At 52.4% G+C, this 20,387-nt stretch overlaps 1 protein-coding gene across 1 annotated transcript in view; it reads left to right on the top strand.

Moving 5' to 3' along the window:
- The first annotated feature begins 5,384 nt into the window (after positions 1–5,384).
- VWA5B1 (von Willebrand factor A domain containing 5B1) overlaps positions 5,385–20,387 on the top strand; it is a 39,845-nt gene continuing 24,842 nt past the window's right edge. Inside the window, 7 exon segments of the mRNA XM_059074285.1 lie at positions 5,385–5,523; positions 7,333–7,505; positions 8,754–9,010; positions 12,219–12,364; positions 13,468–13,599; positions 14,225–14,349; positions 17,823–17,999. Of these exon segments, the coding sequence (XP_058930268.1) occupies positions 5,385–5,523; positions 7,333–7,505; positions 8,754–9,010; positions 12,219–12,364; positions 13,468–13,599; positions 14,225–14,349; positions 17,823–17,999 (1,149 nt within the window).

Below are 20,387 nucleotides of genomic sequence, written 5' to 3'. Positions count from 1 at the left end.
AGAGTACCTACCTCTGAGGGGTGCTACCCAATTTTATAGGTAAAGCACTTGGAATGATGTTTCATCTATTTGACAAGTATTTATTGAGCATCTACTATACCCCGGTATTATTCTATGGGTGGCAGATATAGCTGAGAAACAAGCTAAAAATTCTTGCCTTCACTGGGGTTTATTACTCTATCTAGAGAGTTGGGGAGACACATTAAACAAGATACATAAGCAGAATATACAGTCTATCAGATGGTGGTAACTGGTAAGGAAAAAGCAGGAAAAGAGAGCTACGAACTGTTGAGAGGTTGCAATTTTTAAGAGCGACCTAAGTGCCTGAGTGACTCAGGTTTTGGAGATGGAGCAATCATGAATGGCATCTCAAGTTCAAGGAATGAGTGGAAATTGGAGGCTGAGCTGGAGGGTAGCAGAGGTTACTGAGATGCGGGAGTTTGGGGATAACAGCTCAGTGTGTTGGGTGCACCCTTCCCATGGACGCTGAAGTCACCCCAGGTGATGGCGGGGCTTGGGGAGCAGGGAAGCCAGGAGTCAGGTGCCAAATGTTTGCTAAAAGGAGGGTGTGGTTGGGACCTTGAAGATGGCAAGCAACAAAGCGGGGGTGGGGTGTAGCTAAAAGATATCAGCCTCCCAACCTGAAGGGTGCAAGGAATAGCAGCCCCTCCTGGAAGAAGGGGAAGCAGATCCTCAGGCAAGGACACAGAGAGCCTCTCAGGGAGCCCGCTGGCTACCGAGCGGTGGTTGCAGAAGGCATAGTGGGAGGTTAGAAGAGGAGGAAGGGGGCCAGGGGCTGGCTCAGGGGCGCAGAACCACAGAGCATCCCCTATGGACGGATGGTCTGTTCGAAGATGGGTGGGACCTCCGTGCTGGCGGAGAGGGTGTGTCTGGGCTGCTGACTGATAAAAACTGGGCTGAAAACCTAAATGATGGATTTAACTCCGACACCTTCCCTGGGGAGCTGCCCTCAGCTGGAAAAATGGGAAACCCAGAAATGGCCAGCTTTGCACTCTGATTATATGTATTGATCCATTCATTCATTCAACAATATTTATTCACCACCTGCTAATAATGCAAGCACTCCTCAAGGCACTTGGGATACATCTTGAGAAAAACAGGTCCCAAATCCTTGCCCTTGTGAAGGGGAGACAGGTGATAAGCAATAAACATAATAAATGCTTTAGATAGAGTATGTTAGTAATATGTGCTCTGGGAAAAATTAAAAAGCAGGATGAGGGATTGGAAGTGAAGCTGGGGGAACAGGTTGCAAGTTGAAATCCAGGCTGCCCTGAGCAGCTGCCATCTGAGCAAAGACTTGAAGGAGTGGGGGTGAGAGCCACGTGGATAGTGAGGGGAAAAGCATTCCAGGAAGTGAGAGCAGCCAGTGCAAAAGCCCTGTGGCATAAGAATCAGAGCAGAGTCACCAATGAGGAGATCAGAAAGGAAAGGGCATGGGGCCCAGACCAGGGGGTCTTGAGCGGCGAGGCGAGCTGGCAAGGGTTTGAACTCTAGAACCACATGACTGGATCCACGTCTTCAAAGGATCACTCTGGCTGCTCCATTGGGAATAGTAGAGGGACAAGAGGGTGGCAGCAGTGGAGGTGACAGGAAGGAGTCAGGTTTTGAATCTGTTGGCTCGCAGCTTCATTTAATATATCTGTCACCTCCATGAGTTTATATGTCACTTCTGCCTTGTTCTCCTGTCTCCCAGCACCTAGGTGACCGCTAAATGTTAGTGACCCTGGGAGGCTGCCGGCATTCATTCATTCATTTCCCATTACAAATATTTATTGAGCTCCTACTATGTGCCAGGTACTGTGCTGGGTACTTTGTACACATTATTCAATTTAACCTTCACAGTGCTGATGAGATGGGAGCTATTGCCCCCCACCCCCACTCACCTTGTTTTATAAAGGAGGGGATGAATACCCAGGGATTACAGTGGCTCACTCACTTCTTAGAAATCCTCTTTCCTGCCCTCCCCCTCACTCTCCCCTCGGCTGCTCTAAGGTCTAGTGGCCCCTTCCATCCCTTCTCCCAGCCCATTCACTCCCCTTTCTCTTTTCTCTCACCTCACCAGCCCAGATTCTGCATCCCAAAAGTCAAAGACCTGGGAAAAGACAGGTCGTCTGGTCAATCAGGAAGGAAGTGAGGAGGGTAAATGCCTAGTGAAATATTGACCCTGACACACTAAGATCAGCCCCTGTCACCACCTCAGCCCCGCTCACACCACACTGTTCCTGAGGCCGAGCCTGGCTTCTCACACTGTCTTGGGGATGATGCTGGTGGCTTCCTCCCTGTGAGGTCTCTCCTAGGAGTTTCCTGTGGCCTGATGCCCACTGGAGGCCCAGGTTGGGATGGTTGGAGGGAGAACGGTCAGCATCACTTGCTCTGGTCCCCATCTCTTGCAGGAATGACCCTGGGCTCCTCCAGGAGAAAGTCCCACACACGCGCCCTGGGTACCAGTATGTCCTCGGGGCACCCCAAACGCATGCGCAAAACCAAACACATCTGAGACCTCGATGTCCTCACCAGCAAAACAATACACTTTATAAGGTTGTGAGAATTAAATGAGATAATATGTGTGCCTGGCACAGTTTCAATTTTCAACAAATTCCACCTGCTCTTACCATTATCTTCCCCCACTCCCCCACTCCTCTGCCTCTGGATTGTAAGTTCCTTAAGGACAGAGTTGTATCCTATCTTTGTATGCCTAGGGGCTAATTCAGGGCCTGGAACGCAGTAGGTGCTTATCAATGCTGGATGAATTGATGGAGACTGCGTGAATTAGGCCCTGCAGAATGTCAAGTTTACTCTCCCCAAGAGGGCTGACATTGTTACAGAGTCAGTGCTGAGTGAGTCTGCCTGTGTCATCAACATCGCTCACCCAAGCCCTACTCTCTGGGTGAGAGTCACCCCAGGAAGCTGGGGTGGGTGGGCACAGGGGCAGCGGAGGATGAGTGGGTTGGCGGAGATGCCCTTGGCAAAACTCTACCTCGAGTTGAACTGAAGCTTAAGTTCAAGTCCACCACACGTCTGGGTGCTGGTTCCCAATCAGCATTCTGGACAGGAGGGAACCAGGAGGAGGAGGAGGAGGGGGGCGGAAGCGTGGGTGGCAGGGGATGAGGCTCTGTCAGGAAATGACCTCCACCATCTTGTTCTGGGCTTGGCCAGGCTCCTGAGACAGAGAACTCCTGAAAGAAGGCAGCTGGGGATACAGCTGCTCCCTCCCAGCTCCTTATCTTCCTCCTGCTGTCAGCCAGTCCACTGCAGATAAGCCAGGGCTGAGAGCTGTCTGGGCCGCAGCCACAGAGAGAACATAATTAAAAAGACACTGCTGGCCTGGCAGCGAGGGAGGGCGCACCCGAGGATCCTTGCCCGGGGACACAAGGAGGACATAGAAGCAAAGAGTTCCCCTCTCAGAGAAAAGGCACAGTAACCGACACTCACTGAACAGCCTTGCAAATAAATGGCAGCAGGCTACCAGCCCGCAGCAGCTTTGCCCGGCACGTACATCACCGAGAGGAAGACCCAGAAAGAATCTCAAATTCGTATTCCACACCCTTTGTTAGACTTTGCTTCCCACTCCCACCCCACCTCATGAAGGCAGGTGATTGCCTGGGAGGGTCTCAGGAACCTCATAGAGAATCGATACCCTGCCCTGAGAAGCGCTCCGCAGTCTTTGGCGTTGGAATGACGACAGTCATACATTCTTTTATGTATTCAGTCAGCACTGAGGATGCCATGGGCAGCAAAAATGGACCTGGCTTCCAGGGGCGTGCACTCCAAATGGGAGGACGGACATGAATAAAGTAATCTCACGGCAACAAGATGCATCCCTACAAGCTAATGGAAGTGCTCAGAGGGAGAGAAGCTCGGCTCTGTAAGAGGGAGAGAAGCTCGGCTCTGTAAGAGGCAGAGAAAGGATGCTGGGCATGCGTGGACTGGCTTCCCGGCAACGGGGGGCCCTGAGTTGACACTGAAGGACAAGAGGAGGTCACTAGTTTACAGGGGGTCATGGGGTAAGCCTTCCAGGTAGCCTGTGGCAAGTACAGAGGTGGAGAGAGCACAGGATGCATCTGAGGGATGGCACAGAAGCTGGGAGACACACAAAGTGTGGTTGGGAACATGACAGATCAGCTAGAGAGGCAGGCAGGGCCAGATCACACAGGGCCCCAGGCCAAAATTTTAAAAGGGTTTTGTGGGCTTCCCTGGTGGCGCAGTGGTTGAGAGTCCGCCTGCCGATGCAGGGGACACGGGTTCGTGCCCCGGTCCGGGAAGATCCCACATGCCGTGGAGCGGCTGGGCCTATGAGCCATGGTCTCTGGGCCTGCGCGTCCGGAGCCTGTGCTCCGCAAAGGGAGAGACCACAACGGTGAGAGGCCCGCGTAACACACACACACACACACACACACACACACACACACACACACACACACACAAAGGGTTTTGGTCTCTATTCTAGGAGAAATAGGAAACCATTGGTGGGTGAGAGAGGGTGGCGGGGGTGATGGAAATCTGTCCAACTTGTGTGTTGCTCTGTTCATTTTGGCCACTGGGTAGAGAATGGATTCTGGGGTTGGGGGGGAGGAGTGTATTCAAGAGGCCTGTTAGGAGCTGCGGCCCAGGTGGAGACGGTGATGGCTGTGGGACAGGGACGCCGGTGGCAGAGGAGGAAAGGCAGAGATGGATGCCAGGGTCTTCCCCGAGATAAATCATGATCTTTGGCAAGAGCTTAGGTGTGGGGGTGGGAAAAAGAGGTGCAAGAACGGCCCCCAGGCTTTTGGTCTGCACACCTGGAGGGATGGTGGCTCTTTTCACTTTAGTATCTTTGGAGGCGTGGGTGTTTCTCACTTCCCTTACACCCCAAGTGTTGACTGTAGTGGGTAGATTCACTGAAGTCAGCAAAGGAGGGGCTTAGTGAGCTATTCCAATTGTCCCGTTCTGCAGAGGAAGCATCTAAGGCTCAGAGGTCACAGGACTGACAAAGGGATGGAATCAGAGCCCCTGGACTCCCATCCGGAGCTAGCAGAGCACTGCCCACGGGGGAGCTCAGGTTGGACACGAGCCTGCCTGGGCCCTAACCCTGCCTGCGCTTCCACCCACTGAGTGAATCCGGGCAGGTCACATGGCTTTAGGCCTCAGTCTCTCTACTGTGAAATGGAACGAAATGGAATGACCACTCCTTCTCTTCTGAGGGGTGGTCAAGTGTCACTGTGGGTCACTGAATGGGAAGCAGTCGGGGGAAATGACGAGAACAATGCTTTGACTTCCTGTGGGGGCGGAAGTGGGAGAACTGAGTTGGGGAGGGATGGGGGGGCCTCTCCCCACTTCCTGCCTTCCTGTCTCTTACAGGCCCTGAAGGCTGAGTAGCCATCAAGATGTCTGGTCTGCTGAACCAGATCACAGGGGCAGCCCTGCCCCTCACCGCATCCTATGTCACCTCCTTTGTCAGTGGTTACGCCCTGGGTCTCACCCCCTCCCTCACCTATGGCAACCTGGAAGCCCAGCCCTTCCAGGGTAAGGATCCCTGTTGGGGCTTCCCCGGGACCACCTGCTCCTCCAAGCAGAATCCCCTGATTGACACCGGACAAGTCATATCAACCTCTCTGAGTCTCAGTTTCCTCATCTGCGAAATAGGAATACCACTTCTGCCCTGCAGGTCTTAAAGCTGGTAGCAAGTCAGGTCAGGATTCGAACCCAGGTTGGGGCTCGGCCCCAGCCCACTGTCCGAGCCCTATTTATGTTCACAAGACATGCCCACCTGTGTCAGATAGTCAGTCCTCCACTTTCCCCAGTGAGCCTCACAGTAGGAGAGGCGTCCAGACTCAGTGGGAGCCAGGGGCTCCCAGTCGTAGGCGTGGCTCTCGTCCCCGTGACCTTGGGGAAGCCACTGTCCTTCTTGACATCAGGGTGCTCCTGCACCTGTTTGGACGCCAGGGTTTGCAGGAGGAACAGAGGAGGTAATACATGAGGAAGGACAGCGTGGAATGGAAAACAGCCTGCAAATATGAATCATCAGTGCAAGGCAGTCAGGAGTGCGGACCAGCGTTCCCCTGCAAGAGGTGTTTGTAAATTACACTCCTCTCCTTGCGCTTAAGGAAGGGAGTTATGGGAAGGCTGGCCAGGAGGGTTCTGCGTAAAGGCTTGTTATGATTAGCATCCCTTCTCATCCACAGTGATGGGGGCCTCCTAACCCCCAAAACTTCATGTCTCGGGGCACCACCCTCCAGCCTGACCTGAGCTTCTGAAACTCTTTCAATTCCCAAAAGAAACCTGCAAGGGAACGTCTCCTCCCTGCGGAAATCTCCCGGGCAGAGCAGACGACACTTTTCCTCTGTTTAAGGACACCTATAGAGGGTGGCTTAAAGTGAGACCCACGAGGAACCCAGGGACTAAATTACTGAACAGCTCTGGGACAGTCCTTTGGCTTTCCACGTGCAGAAAGAACAGTCTCCCCATTCTATAGATGAGGAAACTGAGGGATGGGAAGCTGGGATTTGTGGAGAGTTCACCACGGGCCCAGCACTGTGCTGCCCTCATGTTAGTGGGCAGATAAAATGAGATACGACCTTGATCCTCTGAGCGTGGTGGTACCCCAGCCATCGGCATCACCCAGAGCTGGTTAGAATTGCAGAATCTCAGGCCCTTTCCCAGAACCACTAAATCAGAATCTGCATTTTAACCAGACCCCCAGGTGATTCATGTGCTCTTGAAGTTCGAGAAGCACTGAGATATAAAGATGTAGGGCACGCACTATGAGAGATACAGTTTAATAAGTGGTGGCTGTTTTTTCCATTTTCATAACAACCCTAAGTTTGGCTCTATTATCCCCATTTCACAGATGGGGCTGTGAGGCGTAGAGATGCTAAACGTTTTTATCTAAGGTCACCAGACTGGGGAGGGGGGCAGGGCCAGGATTAGAACCCTAGCCCTATTCCTCCAAAGTCCCAGCTCCTGGGCGCCACGCACAGGACCACCACACAGAGGTGTCTTATTAGTCCCACATATCAGGTCACATAAAAATCCAGATTTCCACTCTCTCTTGAAAAATCAGAAGCCCTGGTCACACTGGCCTCACAGGCCAGCAGAGTAAGAGTTGCCTGGGACAGGGGTGCAGCCGTCCCTTTCCAGCTGCCCTGCTGCTGTGCACCTCCTGCCCAGCCCCCAGAACCAGGAGGCCCCAGCCCAAGTTCTCTCTGGAGTCCTCCAAGTGGCAGTGAGTACCATCCACTCGGATGGCAGACCAAAGGCTCCAGTCCCTTCTCCGGGGTGGGGCATGCAGAGTGGGTCTGGGGCACCCCGCAATGCTGGGCCCTGCTCTGGCAGGTCTCTTTGTATACCCACTGGATGAGTACACCACGGTGATCGGCTTTGAGGCAGTCATTGCCGACCGAGTCGTGACAGTACAGATCAAGGACAAAGCCAAGATGGAGGGTGGCCACTTAGATGCCACTGGCCTCCGAGCTGCAACTGTCACAGGTAAGAAGGCCAGAAAGGCTGTGGCAGGACCTGGGCGTGGCTGGAGTCTCAGGCAGACTGAAAGGGCAGCAATGGGATAGGGTAGAGAGAGCACTACACTAAGAGTCAGGAATCCTGTGTGACCTCAGGCCAATAATTAACCTCTCTGAACCTCACCTTACTATCTTGAAAATAGAGGTAATTTTTTTCTGTTCTCACCTGGAAAGAGTGGTAAGGCTCAAAGGAGGCCACAGAAGGATTGTTAAGATATCTCTAAAAAACAGAAGAGCATGTCATTTAAGCTCAGAGGTTGTAGAATGGGTCACACCAGGATTTGACTGGCTATCCTGTTGCTTGCAAGCTTAGATAAGAAATTAAGCCTCATTTGTAAACTGTAACTAATAATCCTATGCATCCAAATCTCAACAAAGAGCATGCAGAACACTCATCACAGTCCCTGGTACAGAGTGAGTACTCACAGCATGGCCACTGATGCCTGCTATTAAGGATACTGAGTCTCAGAGAGGGTGAGTGACTGGCCCAAGGTCACACAGCATGTTAGTGGCAGAGCCAAGGCTTGAGTCCAGACCAAGGATCATATGATACGAGATTCTTGCCATTAGATTTATGATGGAGGTGAAGTTTGTTCACCTGATCATTGAGATGTTCAAGAATCTTTAAATGAACACTCACAGTGTGAGATGCAAAGTTTCCCCCAAGATTTTAGGACTTCTCCCAGCCTGGAAGAATAGCTAGGACATGCCCGGTAGTGACCACACTAGGTAGTTGACAGTGGCTATGCCAAAAACGGTCCAGATAATGTCAGAGGAGGGAAAGAGCGGTCCAGAAGGGACCAGGGAGGTTTCTGTGGAGGGGTTGGATGGATGGGTAGGATGGACTAAGAAGGAATGAGGGATGGGCCTTTCAGTTGACAGGAGAGAGCATGGATCCTGGGGGCGGGGGGGGAATGCTCCAACGTGATTCTCGGGGGTGCATAGAGTCTGCGGATAGAGATGTGACCCTCTGTCGGGGATTTGTGGGTCCCAGTCTCCCAATCCCCGCAGGATACGGTGGAAAGTACACAGGCCTGGCATCAGACCCACGTAGGTTCAGATCCTGGTTCAATAAATTAGTTATTTGTTGAGTAACTTGAGCAAGTTGCACCCACACGCTGAGCCTCAGTTTTCCCATCAGCAGAACAGACTGCTCTAACCTGTTAACACACAGCAAGCTTAGAGGGGATGGGAGAGAATGTATGCACAGTCCCTGACTCCAGGACTGGCACTTAGGAAACATTCTGCATCACCCCTCCTTCCTGCACACCTGGAAAGGTGGCTTTGGATGAGGATTTGGAGCGGACCCTCTTTGTGGTCAACCTGGGGACCATCGCCCCTATGGAGAACGTCACCATCTTTGTCAGCACCTCCTCGGAGCTTCCGACGCTGCCCAGCGGGGCTGTGAGGGTCCTGCTGCCGTCTGTCTGTGCCCCAACCGTGCCTCAGTTCTGCACCGAGAGCACTGGGCCCTCCAACCAACAGACCCACGGGTGAGGAGCCCCCGCGCAAACAAGGCCAGAGTCCCGGGTGCAGCAGGGAGTTGGGCGGGTGGGAAGGATAGGAGGTGAGGCTGAGCTCTGTAGCTGCCCCCGTCTCAGTAACTGTCCCTCCCCTGCTCACATTTCAAGCACTTAAGAATCTCCCTGAAATGCTCTATGTTGGTACTGGTCAGGAGTGTTAGGATTTGGACAGCTTGGTATCAGAATTTCCAGGCTTTTTTCTTTAATGCACTCAAGAGGTATTTTCAGGGCACCTAGGTGCTAGACACTGGGGAGGGGGTGTTAGGGACCCAGAGGACATGAAACCCACATGGTCCCTTGCCTTTTTGGAACTTGGTGGGAGAGATCATTATCCAACAGATAACACAACAAATGTGAACTGTTTATGAACCTGCATGCATAATTAATTATGTGAAAAGGACAGTAAAGGAGAGGTTCCTTGGCTAAGAGTATAAAAGAGGGACCCAACCTGGGGGGTCTGGGGGCCTGGTCAGGCTTCTCTGAAGAGTGGCATTTCAGCTGAGGCCTGAGCCAGGAGGGGGATGGATATAGGCACAGAGAGAAGCTTTCCTATAGGTGGGAACAGCAGGGGCAAAGGCCCTGAGGCAGCAAGGACAGGGCCACAGAGGGGGATTGAAGGACAGGTGACATGAGATGAGGCTGCAGAGATACAGGACACCCTGTGGCCCTGGCAGACTTTGGATTTCTCCCCAAAGCAACAAGGAGTCATTAAAAAGGGTTTTCAGCAGGGCCGGGAGGGTACACTCCAGGACAGTTTCTCTGTACTCCCCCGGTGGGGGAGGAGGGAAAAAGGGGTGGGTCACGGCCTGAGGCACCTGCAGCTGAGATGGGGCTCCTCCCATTTTCCCACCTATAAGCCCAGGGGGACTAGCGTTTCCTTTGCAGGGAGAGAGAGGATGCCAGTTTTAAAGTAGCCTGATGCATACAGGAGATGTCTCTTGAAGTCGTGTACCTTATCATTCAATTCGTGTCATAAAAAAAAAAAAAAATCTGTTCCACAGTATATTAGCACCACTGTGGTAGAAAAATAACACTTGAATTAATTACCAGTTAAACTACTTAACTCCCCCTCCCCAGCTTTGAGCCTGAATCTTTGAGCCAAGTTGAAATCTGGGAAGATGTACCATATGTATCTAGGAGTTTCATACATACCCTGGTTGGGCTATGGGGACAGCTGGGAGCACGTGCCCACTGGGACACAGAGGACAGTGACAGCAAACCCCTGGACACCACCAGTTAAAGTGCTGACCTCAAGGTGACCTGATGGGGAGGGGTTATTTTAGCCTCCCGCGTGCGTGGGGCCAGCCCAGAGGGCACTCCTCAACCACACCACAAATAGTAATTAAACACCTACCGTGGGGCAGGTACTGTTTTGGGTGCTGGGAATACAGCAGTAAACTAGACAGACAAGGTCCCTGCCCTTGTGGGGCTAGCATTCTAAGGGGGGGAGACATACAATAAAGTAATAAGCCCACAAAAATGTCATATGTTGGGTGATGAGCTCTATGGAGATAGATGCTACAGAGGCTAGAGGGGGACAGGATGGGGTGGGTGCTAGTTTTCTTAGAATAGACAGGGCTTAGGCAAGATTTGAGTCCTGATCTGAATGAAGGGGGCTGGCCATGGAAGTATACTGGAGGAAGAACATTCAGGGCAGGGGGCAGAGCGGGCAGTAAGTGCAAAGGCCCTGAGGCAGCAACAGGCTTGGTGTGTTGGAAGAGCAGCTGCAAGGCTAGTAAGACTCTAGCAAAGTGGGAGAGTCAGACTGTGTAGGGCCTCGAAATCTAGAGTGACGACACTTGTTGGTACAACAGAGAAGCTGGTGGCACCAGCCAGTCTCAGGCCAGGGAACGTGTGTCATCTATGTAAATGCTGCCATAGGCGCCAAGCCAGCTGCATGGGAGAGGCAGGACCTAGCAGACCTGGGGACATTCAAGACCTCGGTGGATCAGGGAACAAGAGGCCAAGGAGTCCCTGGTGCCCCTGAGGTGGCCCTGATAAGCTAATTCCTGCCTGTTCCAGCAGGCAGAGTTAACAGAGATGCTCTTGGGAGACACCTGCATCAAATTCTGCTGAGCCTCAAAGTTGCTTACATAGAGTGACATGGGAAAAAATAAGAAAAATAGATAATACCAAGTGTTCATGAGGATGAGGAGAGAAGGAAACTCTCATTCATTGCTTGTGGAAGTGGAAACTGGCCCAGCCACCCTGGAAAGCAATCTCGGGCAATACTCAGTGTGTGCCCTTTGACCCAGGGATCCCAGGGAAATCCTTTTATACATCCAAAAATAGCACGTGGATGAGGATGTTCGTGGTGCTGGCGTCTGTGAACACAGGGAGGTGAAGGCAGGAACAAATCAGTACAATATAGCAGATGGCCCCAAGCCATTAGCACGTCAGCAGCAAAGACTTCGCTTTGCAGACAGCCACCTGGACAGAGCTTAAAGACACAGTGCTGGGTGAAAAAAAGGGGAGCAACTGAATGAGATTCCTAATACAATGCTTTCTTTTCAACCAAAAGTCATGGTGTGTTTTACAAAAATATGTCCATATTCAGAACATGTATCAAAGACCTCAGAAGGCATGACCATAGAGGGGAGGGAAATAGAGCAGGATCAGAGACAGGGTGAGGGATGACAAAGATAGAGGGCCAGAGACTTGAGCGTTCAGCAGGTGACACTTCGCTAAGCGCTTGCTCAAGACAGCTGTGTCATTATTATCCCCATTCAATGATGAGAAAACCAAGACTCGGAGAAGTGGCTTTATGCAAGGGTTCCCAGCTTGCAGAGACAGAGCAGGTATTCCAGAAGTGATGTGACATAGTGTAAAATGTTTCACGGCCGAGCCAGAGAGACCCAGGTGAGAATGCACACTGCTGAGTCCCAGTGGTGGCAGCTTAGGCTAGTGACCTCATCTTGCTGAGCCTCGCTTTCCCCACGTGGGAGGGGGGGAGATGAGGGCTCTGAGGCCCTCCTCTGGGGGCGTGGTGAGAACAGCGTGAGCCCCCATGCCTGGTGCCTGGCCCATCCATCGCCTGTAGTGGTACCTTAGGTCTGAATCCAGGCTCTCCCTGCAGTCAGGCTGAGTGGGACTTGCCGTTTTCTCCATGTCTTCTCTTGCTGGCCCCCTGCCTCAGCCCTGACTGGCTGCCTCCTCCTCCTCTCGGCCCCCTTCCCAGCAAAGACAAGCATTGCTTCGGCCCCCAGGCCCTGGACTCCTGGAACAAATTGTGCCTGGCGACTCTCCTGGACACCGATGTGTCCAACCCCAGGGAATACGAGTTCAGCTTCCAGCTGGAGATCCGTGGGCCCTGCCTGCTCGCAGGTGAGAGGGAGCTGGCTAGACCCGGATGGGGGTGGAAGGAAGATTCGAGGCCACGGAGGGGCGGGGAAAGGAAGGGGAAGGAGGGAAAGCTGGCCAGCCCAGATGGAAGACAGCCCGAAGCGCATGCCCCTCCGCCCCCGTTTCCTGCTCCGCAACATGCGGCCCAAGGTGAGTCTTTCCCAAGGACAGGTTTCAAGGCTGTCCCCACCCTCACCTCAATGGCTTCCCTGGGGAAATGTCCACGAGCGCACGGCCGTCCGAAGTCCGTGGTCCTCGGTCTTCTTCTGGAAGCCACAGCCACGAAGCTGCTTCCTGCTCTTCCCCTTGCGTGACAGAATCGGCTGGGGAACTTTCCAAATGCCGCCACCTAGACCCCAGCCCAGAGCTTCCCATGACATTGGTCTGGGGTGAGTCCTGGGCATTGGAACATTTAAAACTTCCCAGGCGGCGCTTCCCTGGTGGCGCAGTGGTTGCGAGTCCGCCTGCCGATGCAGGGGACGCGGGTTCGTGCCCCGGTCCGGGAAGATCCCACGTGCCGCGGAGCGGCTGGGCCCGTGAGCCATGGCCGCTGAGCCTGTGCGTCTGGAGCCTGTGCTCCGCAACGGGAGAGGCCACGACAGTGAGAGGCCCGCGTACCGCAAAAAAAAAAAAAAAAAGTTCCCAGGCGATTCTCCGGAGCAGCCAGAGGCGGGTACCATTGTTCTCATGGTTCCCCTCCCCCACCCAGTCAAGGTTTTAAAGAGACACTAGGATGTGGTTTCTTGTCAACAAGGGTTCTCCCAGAGCAACAGGACATCCCAAGACAAGAGGCGATGGAGCATGGAGCTCTTTCTGTCTTTCTGTGCCCTGTGAGGAAGCCATTCCTTTGACCCCCACTGGATCCTGAGGTCAGGGCAGGAAAGGCCATTAGACCCCATCTAGCTAAGCCCCCCTTTTGCAGACGGGGAGACTGGGAAGGCCTGTCCACGGTTTTACACGGCAGGTCAGGAGCCCCTGAGGGGGCTGGAGTACCAGTCATCTCTGGCCTGAGTCTTAGGGTCCCCCACCAAGCCCCTCTCTCTCCGGGGACTCCTGAGCCTATCCCACCTTTCTGTGCCACTCAGGGGTGGAGAGTCCCACCCACGAGATCCGAGCCGATGCAGCCCCGTCCGCACGCTCCGCCAAGAGTATCATTATCACCCTGGCCAAAAGGCACACCTTCGACAGGCCCGTGGAGATCCTCATCCACCCCAGCGGTACTGTGCACCGGGCGGGGCCCCCGGGATGCCTGTGGGAGGGAGGAGGTGCTGATCCCATGGGGCACAGACACGTGGCCCCCCACCCAGTGGCCAGGGGCGCGTGACAGAGGAGAGGAGACCAACTACTTGCCTCCTGGGAAACTTAGCGCTAACTGGCAGAACTGAGTGTCTCCTGCCCCATTCTAGCTCCTGAGACCCCAGGGTCCCATCCACCCAGTGGTGGGTGCACTTTGCCCCCAGGCCAAGTGAGCAGAGATCTTTGAAACCCTAAGCTCCATGATACCCTGGCAGCTCTGAACTCTCAGGGAGCAACTCTTTTGTCTCTTTAAGAATTCATCGAATGTTTAGATGCAAAAAGATCAGAGCCCAGAATCACTCCCATTTTACAGATGGGTAAACTGAGGCCCGGGAAGGGGCAATGAATCTCTCACAGCCACTAGGCTCTCCTGCCTCCCAGCTAAGGAGTCTTCTCAGGGTCCCACACTGCCTCAAGCAGCCAGGGATGGCATCCCCCTCTTCCAACTGGGAGTCCTCGGCACTGTGAAGATCTGCCACTGCCCCGAGGCCCCCAGCATCACCCTCACCCTCGGGCGAGTGCCAAGAGTTGATCTCATCTCTGCAGAGCCCTACGTGCCGCACGTCCTGATGGAGAAAGGGGACATGACCCTGGGAGAGTTTGACCAGCACTTGAAGGGAAGAACAGATTTCATTAAAGGGGTGAAGAAGGACAGCAGTGCAGAGCGAAAGGTGAGGGTGACTGAAGCAACATCAGTGGTGGCAGAACTGAGGGGGCACTGGGGACTTGGTCTTCGCTGGACCAATGAGGAGCCTGAACCTGAGGTTGGGGGTGGGTGTGACTTGCCCGAGGTCACACAGCAAGCTGGTGGCAGAGGGAAAGTGGATGTCCAGATGCGGCAGTCACCGTGGCGCTGCCCTCCTGTCTCCTGCCAGGTCACCTGCTCCTAGTGCCACCAAGGTGCCTAAGCCAGGCAAAATTCTAGGCTGGTGGCAGAAACAACCTTGGTCTCCTCCAGGCTAATCCACCCCCAAGAGGCACCAAGGACCCTACAGCTGGGTGCCCTCCCGGCTCCATCTCTACTCCTGGGCCTCCCTTTTCCCACCTGCTGAATGGGTCTCTTGCTCTTCCTGCCTCTGGGATCCTTGCTTGCTATTAGGTAAAGAATAAAGGCAGAGCAGGGAAAGCCCGAGAAAGATCCTTTCCCTCTGGCCGCCCCTCCCCCACGAAGTGCAAGGATAAGGGCGCCATCAGCAAGGGGCTGGGGGTGGGGAAGTGGGGTAGGAGGACGCGGAGCCACGGCCACAAGCCACCCCCGCAGTCTCCCTCCTGCTCGTGACCCTGCACATCGAGCCAAGGCAGGCTTAAGAATCGCGGGATCCTTCTTTTTATCGTCTCCCCTTTTGAGATGAGAACACTGAGGTTTAGCACCCAAAATAACTGGTGAGCTGGGAAAAGGGAGTTGGCTTTGGTGACAAAGAGGCTAAGGACTTTGCCTTGCTCATGTGGGGCAATTGTGCCGGATGTAAGGGCCCCCCGCTCCCGCTGGCCTGACTGGCAGAGAGGGACAGACAAGAACGCGGAGATAACTTACAGCTGATGACATCATTCCCTTTGGTAGAGACCCCACTGGAAACACCTGTCCTCCCAGAGGTGCCTCCTCACCCAGATGAGTCAGCTGGGAGAAGAGGCTGGAGACAGGCTCTCAGAATGTTGGTGGGAATGCCGGGGGTGTCACTCAGCTCTGAGAACTGCAGCACGTGGGCAAGGGGTGTCGGCAATGAGCCTCCCAGGCCTGCCTGCCAAGCCTTAAATCAGTTAGCTCTGGGACCACTGAAGCAAATGAGAATGAATTTGCCAGCTTGGGTTGGTTATGCAAATACCCTGTATTCTCATGAACTCCAGGAATGACAGCCATCAACCCACAGCTGCTAAGAAGTGATGAGTTTATTGTAACTGGATAATGGGAGCTCGACACATCAGAGGATCCTGCGCCCGGACCCCCACCCCACGCCTCGGAGAGGCAAAAATCGGGCTCCTGTCACTACCAGATGTGGCTGTTGGTGCCTTGGGCTCTGTCGTCAAAAGGGCCAGGCTGGGCAGTGGCTTTTGGCAAAGGAGCTCCCCCGGTTGGAGGGAGGAGGGCATCCGGAGGCATCAATCAGGTAGAGTGAGTGAGACAAGCTGTCAAAAACTGCAATTTAGCAAAGAGGGGGCAAATGACACGGGGGAAACACTATGTATGAGAGATGGAGATGCAGAGAGAAGCAGAGACAAATAGAGACAGAGACAAAAAAAACGGATGCACGTAGGTCAGTAGCAGACAGAAAGACCCACACAGATTCATCCTGTCATTTATTCATTCAACAAACACTAAGTGCCCAATAGGTTCTAGGCACTAGGAAGAAAGCCCTGAAATTGACACATCCTTTCCTCGTGGGGCTTATATTCTAGCACAGGGAAACAGACAGGAAGCAAACGCATGAGCGAGATCAGTTTAGGTGAGCGCTGGGGACTGTGAAACACAAAACAGGACGATATGATAATGAGTGATGAGTACCGGGTGCTGTTTAGCCAGGTGTTTAGAGAAAGCCTGTCTGAATATGAGACCCGGTGGATTGTGACGCATTGGAAGAACGTGCAAATAACTGGAAGCAGAATAATGATGATGTGTTTGGAAAACAGAAAGATCCCCAGAATGGCTGAAATGTAGGGCAAACGTGAGGTGGACAGGTAGACAGGGGTCAGTCCTTAGGGGGGCTTCATGAGCCCTGGTAGAAGGTGTGAGGGGAAACTATTGCTTAAGCAAGAGAGTAACAAGAAAGATCACACTGCCTGCTCTCTATGGAAGGGACCACGGGGAAATAAAAGTAGAAGAATGAGGCCAAGAAGAAGCTATTGCAAAGATCCAGGCAAGAGATGGTACCGTCCTGCGCTTGGGTGATTGCAGTGGAGACAGAGAGAAGAGGACAAGTTCAGAATGTATTTTAGCTGCAGAACAGGCAGCCCTCTGCTGAAGGAGTGGATGCGTGGGGTGAGGAAAAGAGAGGAATCAAGGACAACTCTTAGGTCTTTGGTTTGAACACCTGAGCGGGTGATGATGTCATCTACTGAATTGAGGAAGGGACCCAAATAGACAGAAATTGAGAAATAGACAAAGAGAGGTATGTACACGCAGAGACAGTCAGATACAGAGACAGAGAAAGTAGAGAGAGGGTGGCACAGTGAGGAGAGAGGAAATGAGATCTGGTGCAAAGTGACTGGAGAGTCAAGGACAGTTCAGTAGTGGTGTGACAAGGCCAACTAAGAGAACACGTGGAAAGATACAGAACTCTGGTGCTGTCCTTCCTTTAATGTTTACTGAACCCATCTCTGCACCAAGCTCTATGTTAAGCCCTGGAGATGCAAGAGACTCAAGCATGATCTGCCTTCAAGTAGCCCCCAAGCTAGAGGGGAGACAGAGAGATGAGCAAGAACTCACGGTGTGAGAAATGCTTGGGTCCCCGTGACAAATAGCAACAGCAGCAGCAAGAGCGTAGATGGTTGCTGTGCAGACAATTCCTCTGCTGGGAAGCCGTCTCACAGGCATTGCGTTTAGTCCATACAACTCAGTGAGGTATGTACTCTTGGCCTCATTTCATGGATGAGGAAACTAAGTAATTAAGTCCACCAGGAAGATGGGGGCAGGTTTTGCAAAGAGGTAAAATTTGAAGCGTGAGTAAGAAGTTATCAGTGGGAGAGAATCAACAAACCAGAGAATCCAAGTTCACAGCCAAAACGAGCCAGAGTGGCTTATCCCCTGGGTGTGAAAGGGAAAGAAACCACTATTCAACCGAGGACCTGCATGTGTGCCAGGACCTTCCCGTTTGCATGCCAGCGCAGTTCATCCTCAGAACCACCCTGAGAAATGGACATTATCTGCCCCGTTTTACAAAGAAGAGTCAGACCCAGAGGAGGGTCTTGCCCAAGATCTTGTCACAGCTGGACGGTGACAGAGCTGGGATCCAGACCTAGGCCTTTCTGTTGTTGCGACCTGTGAAGGTCTAGCAGAAGAGCCAGGTAGGGTCAACCTGGAAGTCTTTCACACAGAGGGTGAGTGGGAACCTGACAAGACTTGGAGAGTAATGGGGGACCAGCACGACCCCCAGGAGTAGCTCTGGACCCCTTGAACGCCCAAGTGAGAGAGTTTCCCTTTCTCTTCCAGACAGAAATCATCCGGAAACGTCTCCACGAGGACATTCCCCACCATTCTGTCATCACGCTCAACCTCTGTCCTGACCTCCAGTCAGTCCAGCCGAACCTAAGGAAGACCCATGGCAAGTTTATCTTCCTCATCGACAGGAGTGGCGGCATGAATGGGACCAGCCTCCACCGAGTCCAGGTACCCCTAAGAGAACCCGTACCCCCAGGATCTAGGGTCCCAGGGTACACAGCTTCTCAGCACTTTCTGTCCCAAGCATCCCTCCTTCCACACCTGAACCAGTTCCTTCAATGACTATCCATGGCTAAGAGAAATGACAAACAACTTTTCTGCATGTCAGTTTAAACAGAAACCCCACCCAAACTCAACTTGCTCCCAAAATAAAGCCCTGAAGTGATCTGAGCAGAGGTTAACTGCTGTCCATTTACAAGGGATGAAGAAGTGGTCCGTAGCTTCCCTTGGCATTCTACACACCTTTGTTGTGTCCCTGTTCTGGCTAAAGCACCTCACTAGGTACTAAGTGGAGAGGGATACAGAGAAAAAAGGAAGGGAACTAACATTTGCTGAGGGCCTACTGTGGGTCAGATACTGTGCAGCCAGTTAATGCACAGCTTGGTGTTTAATCCAGATAATAATCCTATGAGGTTGGTCAAATTGTCACCATTTTCCAAACAGGAAAACCCATCCTGAGAGTTTCAGTAACGTACCCAAGATCATGGTCTAAAATTAAACCCATATCTGTCTGTCTGACTGTTTCTACCACGTGACATTGGAGATTCATTGGACATGGCCCCTGCCATCAAGGGATATGTAGAATCCAGTAGAAATGACTTGGTTCATCCTTTTTTCTCTTTTTTCAAATGCCTGATATGTGCAAAGCCCTGTGCGTGGCCACCTGGAAAGACAGTAGTTTGTAAACATAGTTCCTGCCCTCAAGGAGTTCCCAGTCAAGTGAGGGGCATAGCCCTGTTAACCAAGCCCACCTGGGAGCATGGTCTGGATGCTTTGGAAGGTTCTGAAGGAGCGCAGGGGAAAGAGTGATAAAACCCTCCCCCCACATCCAGAAGCATTCCATCTCCATGAGGAGTTTATTCACCACAATGATGGCATTATCCAACACTTCCTTGTATTTTTAGTTGTGCAGATGTCTCTCTCCTCCTCTGGAATTATCCACTCATTAAGGAAGAGGACCAGATCTTTCTCATTTGTCTCTCCCCATGGGGTCTAGCTCTGTGTTTATGCATAAAAAGCCCTTGGTTGCTGTTTATTGAACTGAGTAAAGGATCACAGTTCAAGAGGACAAGGGATGAGAGAACAAGGAGAGGGCTCTGCTGTCACCTGAAATTTTGTCCCTCTCCCTACCTTGTCCCTCTTATTTCCAGAGCAAAAGAATGAGCCAGGAGGAATGGGGTTAAGTGGGATCCGTGATGGCGGCTATCTCCTAAGCCTTGCTATGACTGGGTTTGGTCTTGAAGTATGACAGAGCAGTCATATATGACATCCAAGTTCTTGTTTGAGCCTTTTGACATTGGGCTGCAGGACTGGTTGGTACCTTTTCCCCACCCCTGCCCACCACCAAAGGCAGGCATTGCAGTGAGGAGCTATCCACAGTGCTGGAGGGCTGAAGCTGCTCCAGGACTGTGTGGCCATGTGTATTCCATTCCACAGCTGTACCAATCTGTAAGACATCTCTTCAGTTACTCTAACGTATCATAGGATCGCAGACCTAAAACATCTCTCAGAGAGCATTTAATCCATTTTCCCTGCCATTTTCCAGGTAAGGAAACTCAGTCTCCAGGACGTTAAATGTTCTTCTCAACATCACAGAGCGGGTGCGGGAACCTGAACCTTCTGTATTTTAATTCAGTGCTCCTTTTCCTTACGTTGCCAAGAGGGAATTATACAGACTCTTCCACTGAGAAAACCTCTCTTCTCTGATTGTCATTCCTGCTACACGGCTCTGAGAAAAACAATTCCTGGGTTCCAGGGTCAATTCTAGCACTGACTCGCTATGTGGCTTTGGACAAGTTGATTCTCAACTCTGGCTTCATTTATTCTTTCTGTGAAATAAGAAAGAAGGATTCATTCAGGGAGGGCAAACATATGTCACACATCGCTCTGTTCCCCTCCTCCAAGCCCAGACAGACATCAATAATTGACCATGGCACTTTTTTTTCAGTGCTGAGCCTGGATTCAGTCTCTACCTCCTTCTCATCTTGGTGTTCCAGGCACTTACTACCAGTTAAATGGAGCTGGTTTATGAGTAGAAATCCAGTTCCTGCACTAGAGACCCATTGTCAGAATTCTCTGGCAAGAACTTGGTTCACGTCTCAGTCCCTTTCCCCTTGGAGTCGCTCCTGCTTTCTTTTCCAGTTCAGCTCAGTGAGCTCGAGGTCATCCTTTCACAAATGGCTTTGCATTGGCACGGTCCATCCTGCTAAACACGCCCCTTTTAGAAAAAGTTGCAGAAATTACTCAGGGCACACGTCCCTTTCCCCACTGACAATGAGGCCATTGAGGGGTTGCTTGAGTCATTAGGTGGCTCATTAGGTTGACGTTTTAGGAAAA

The sequence above is a fragment of the Kogia breviceps genome, chromosome 1 (genome assembly GCF_026419965.1).
Source record: "Kogia breviceps isolate mKogBre1 chromosome 1, mKogBre1 haplotype 1, whole genome shotgun sequence".
In the NCBI taxonomy this organism is placed as follows: Eukaryota; Metazoa; Chordata; class Mammalia; order Artiodactyla; family Physeteridae; genus Kogia; species Kogia breviceps.
Note: the sequence above shows the minus strand (reverse complement) of the source record. Positions and strands in the feature narration are given on the sequence as shown.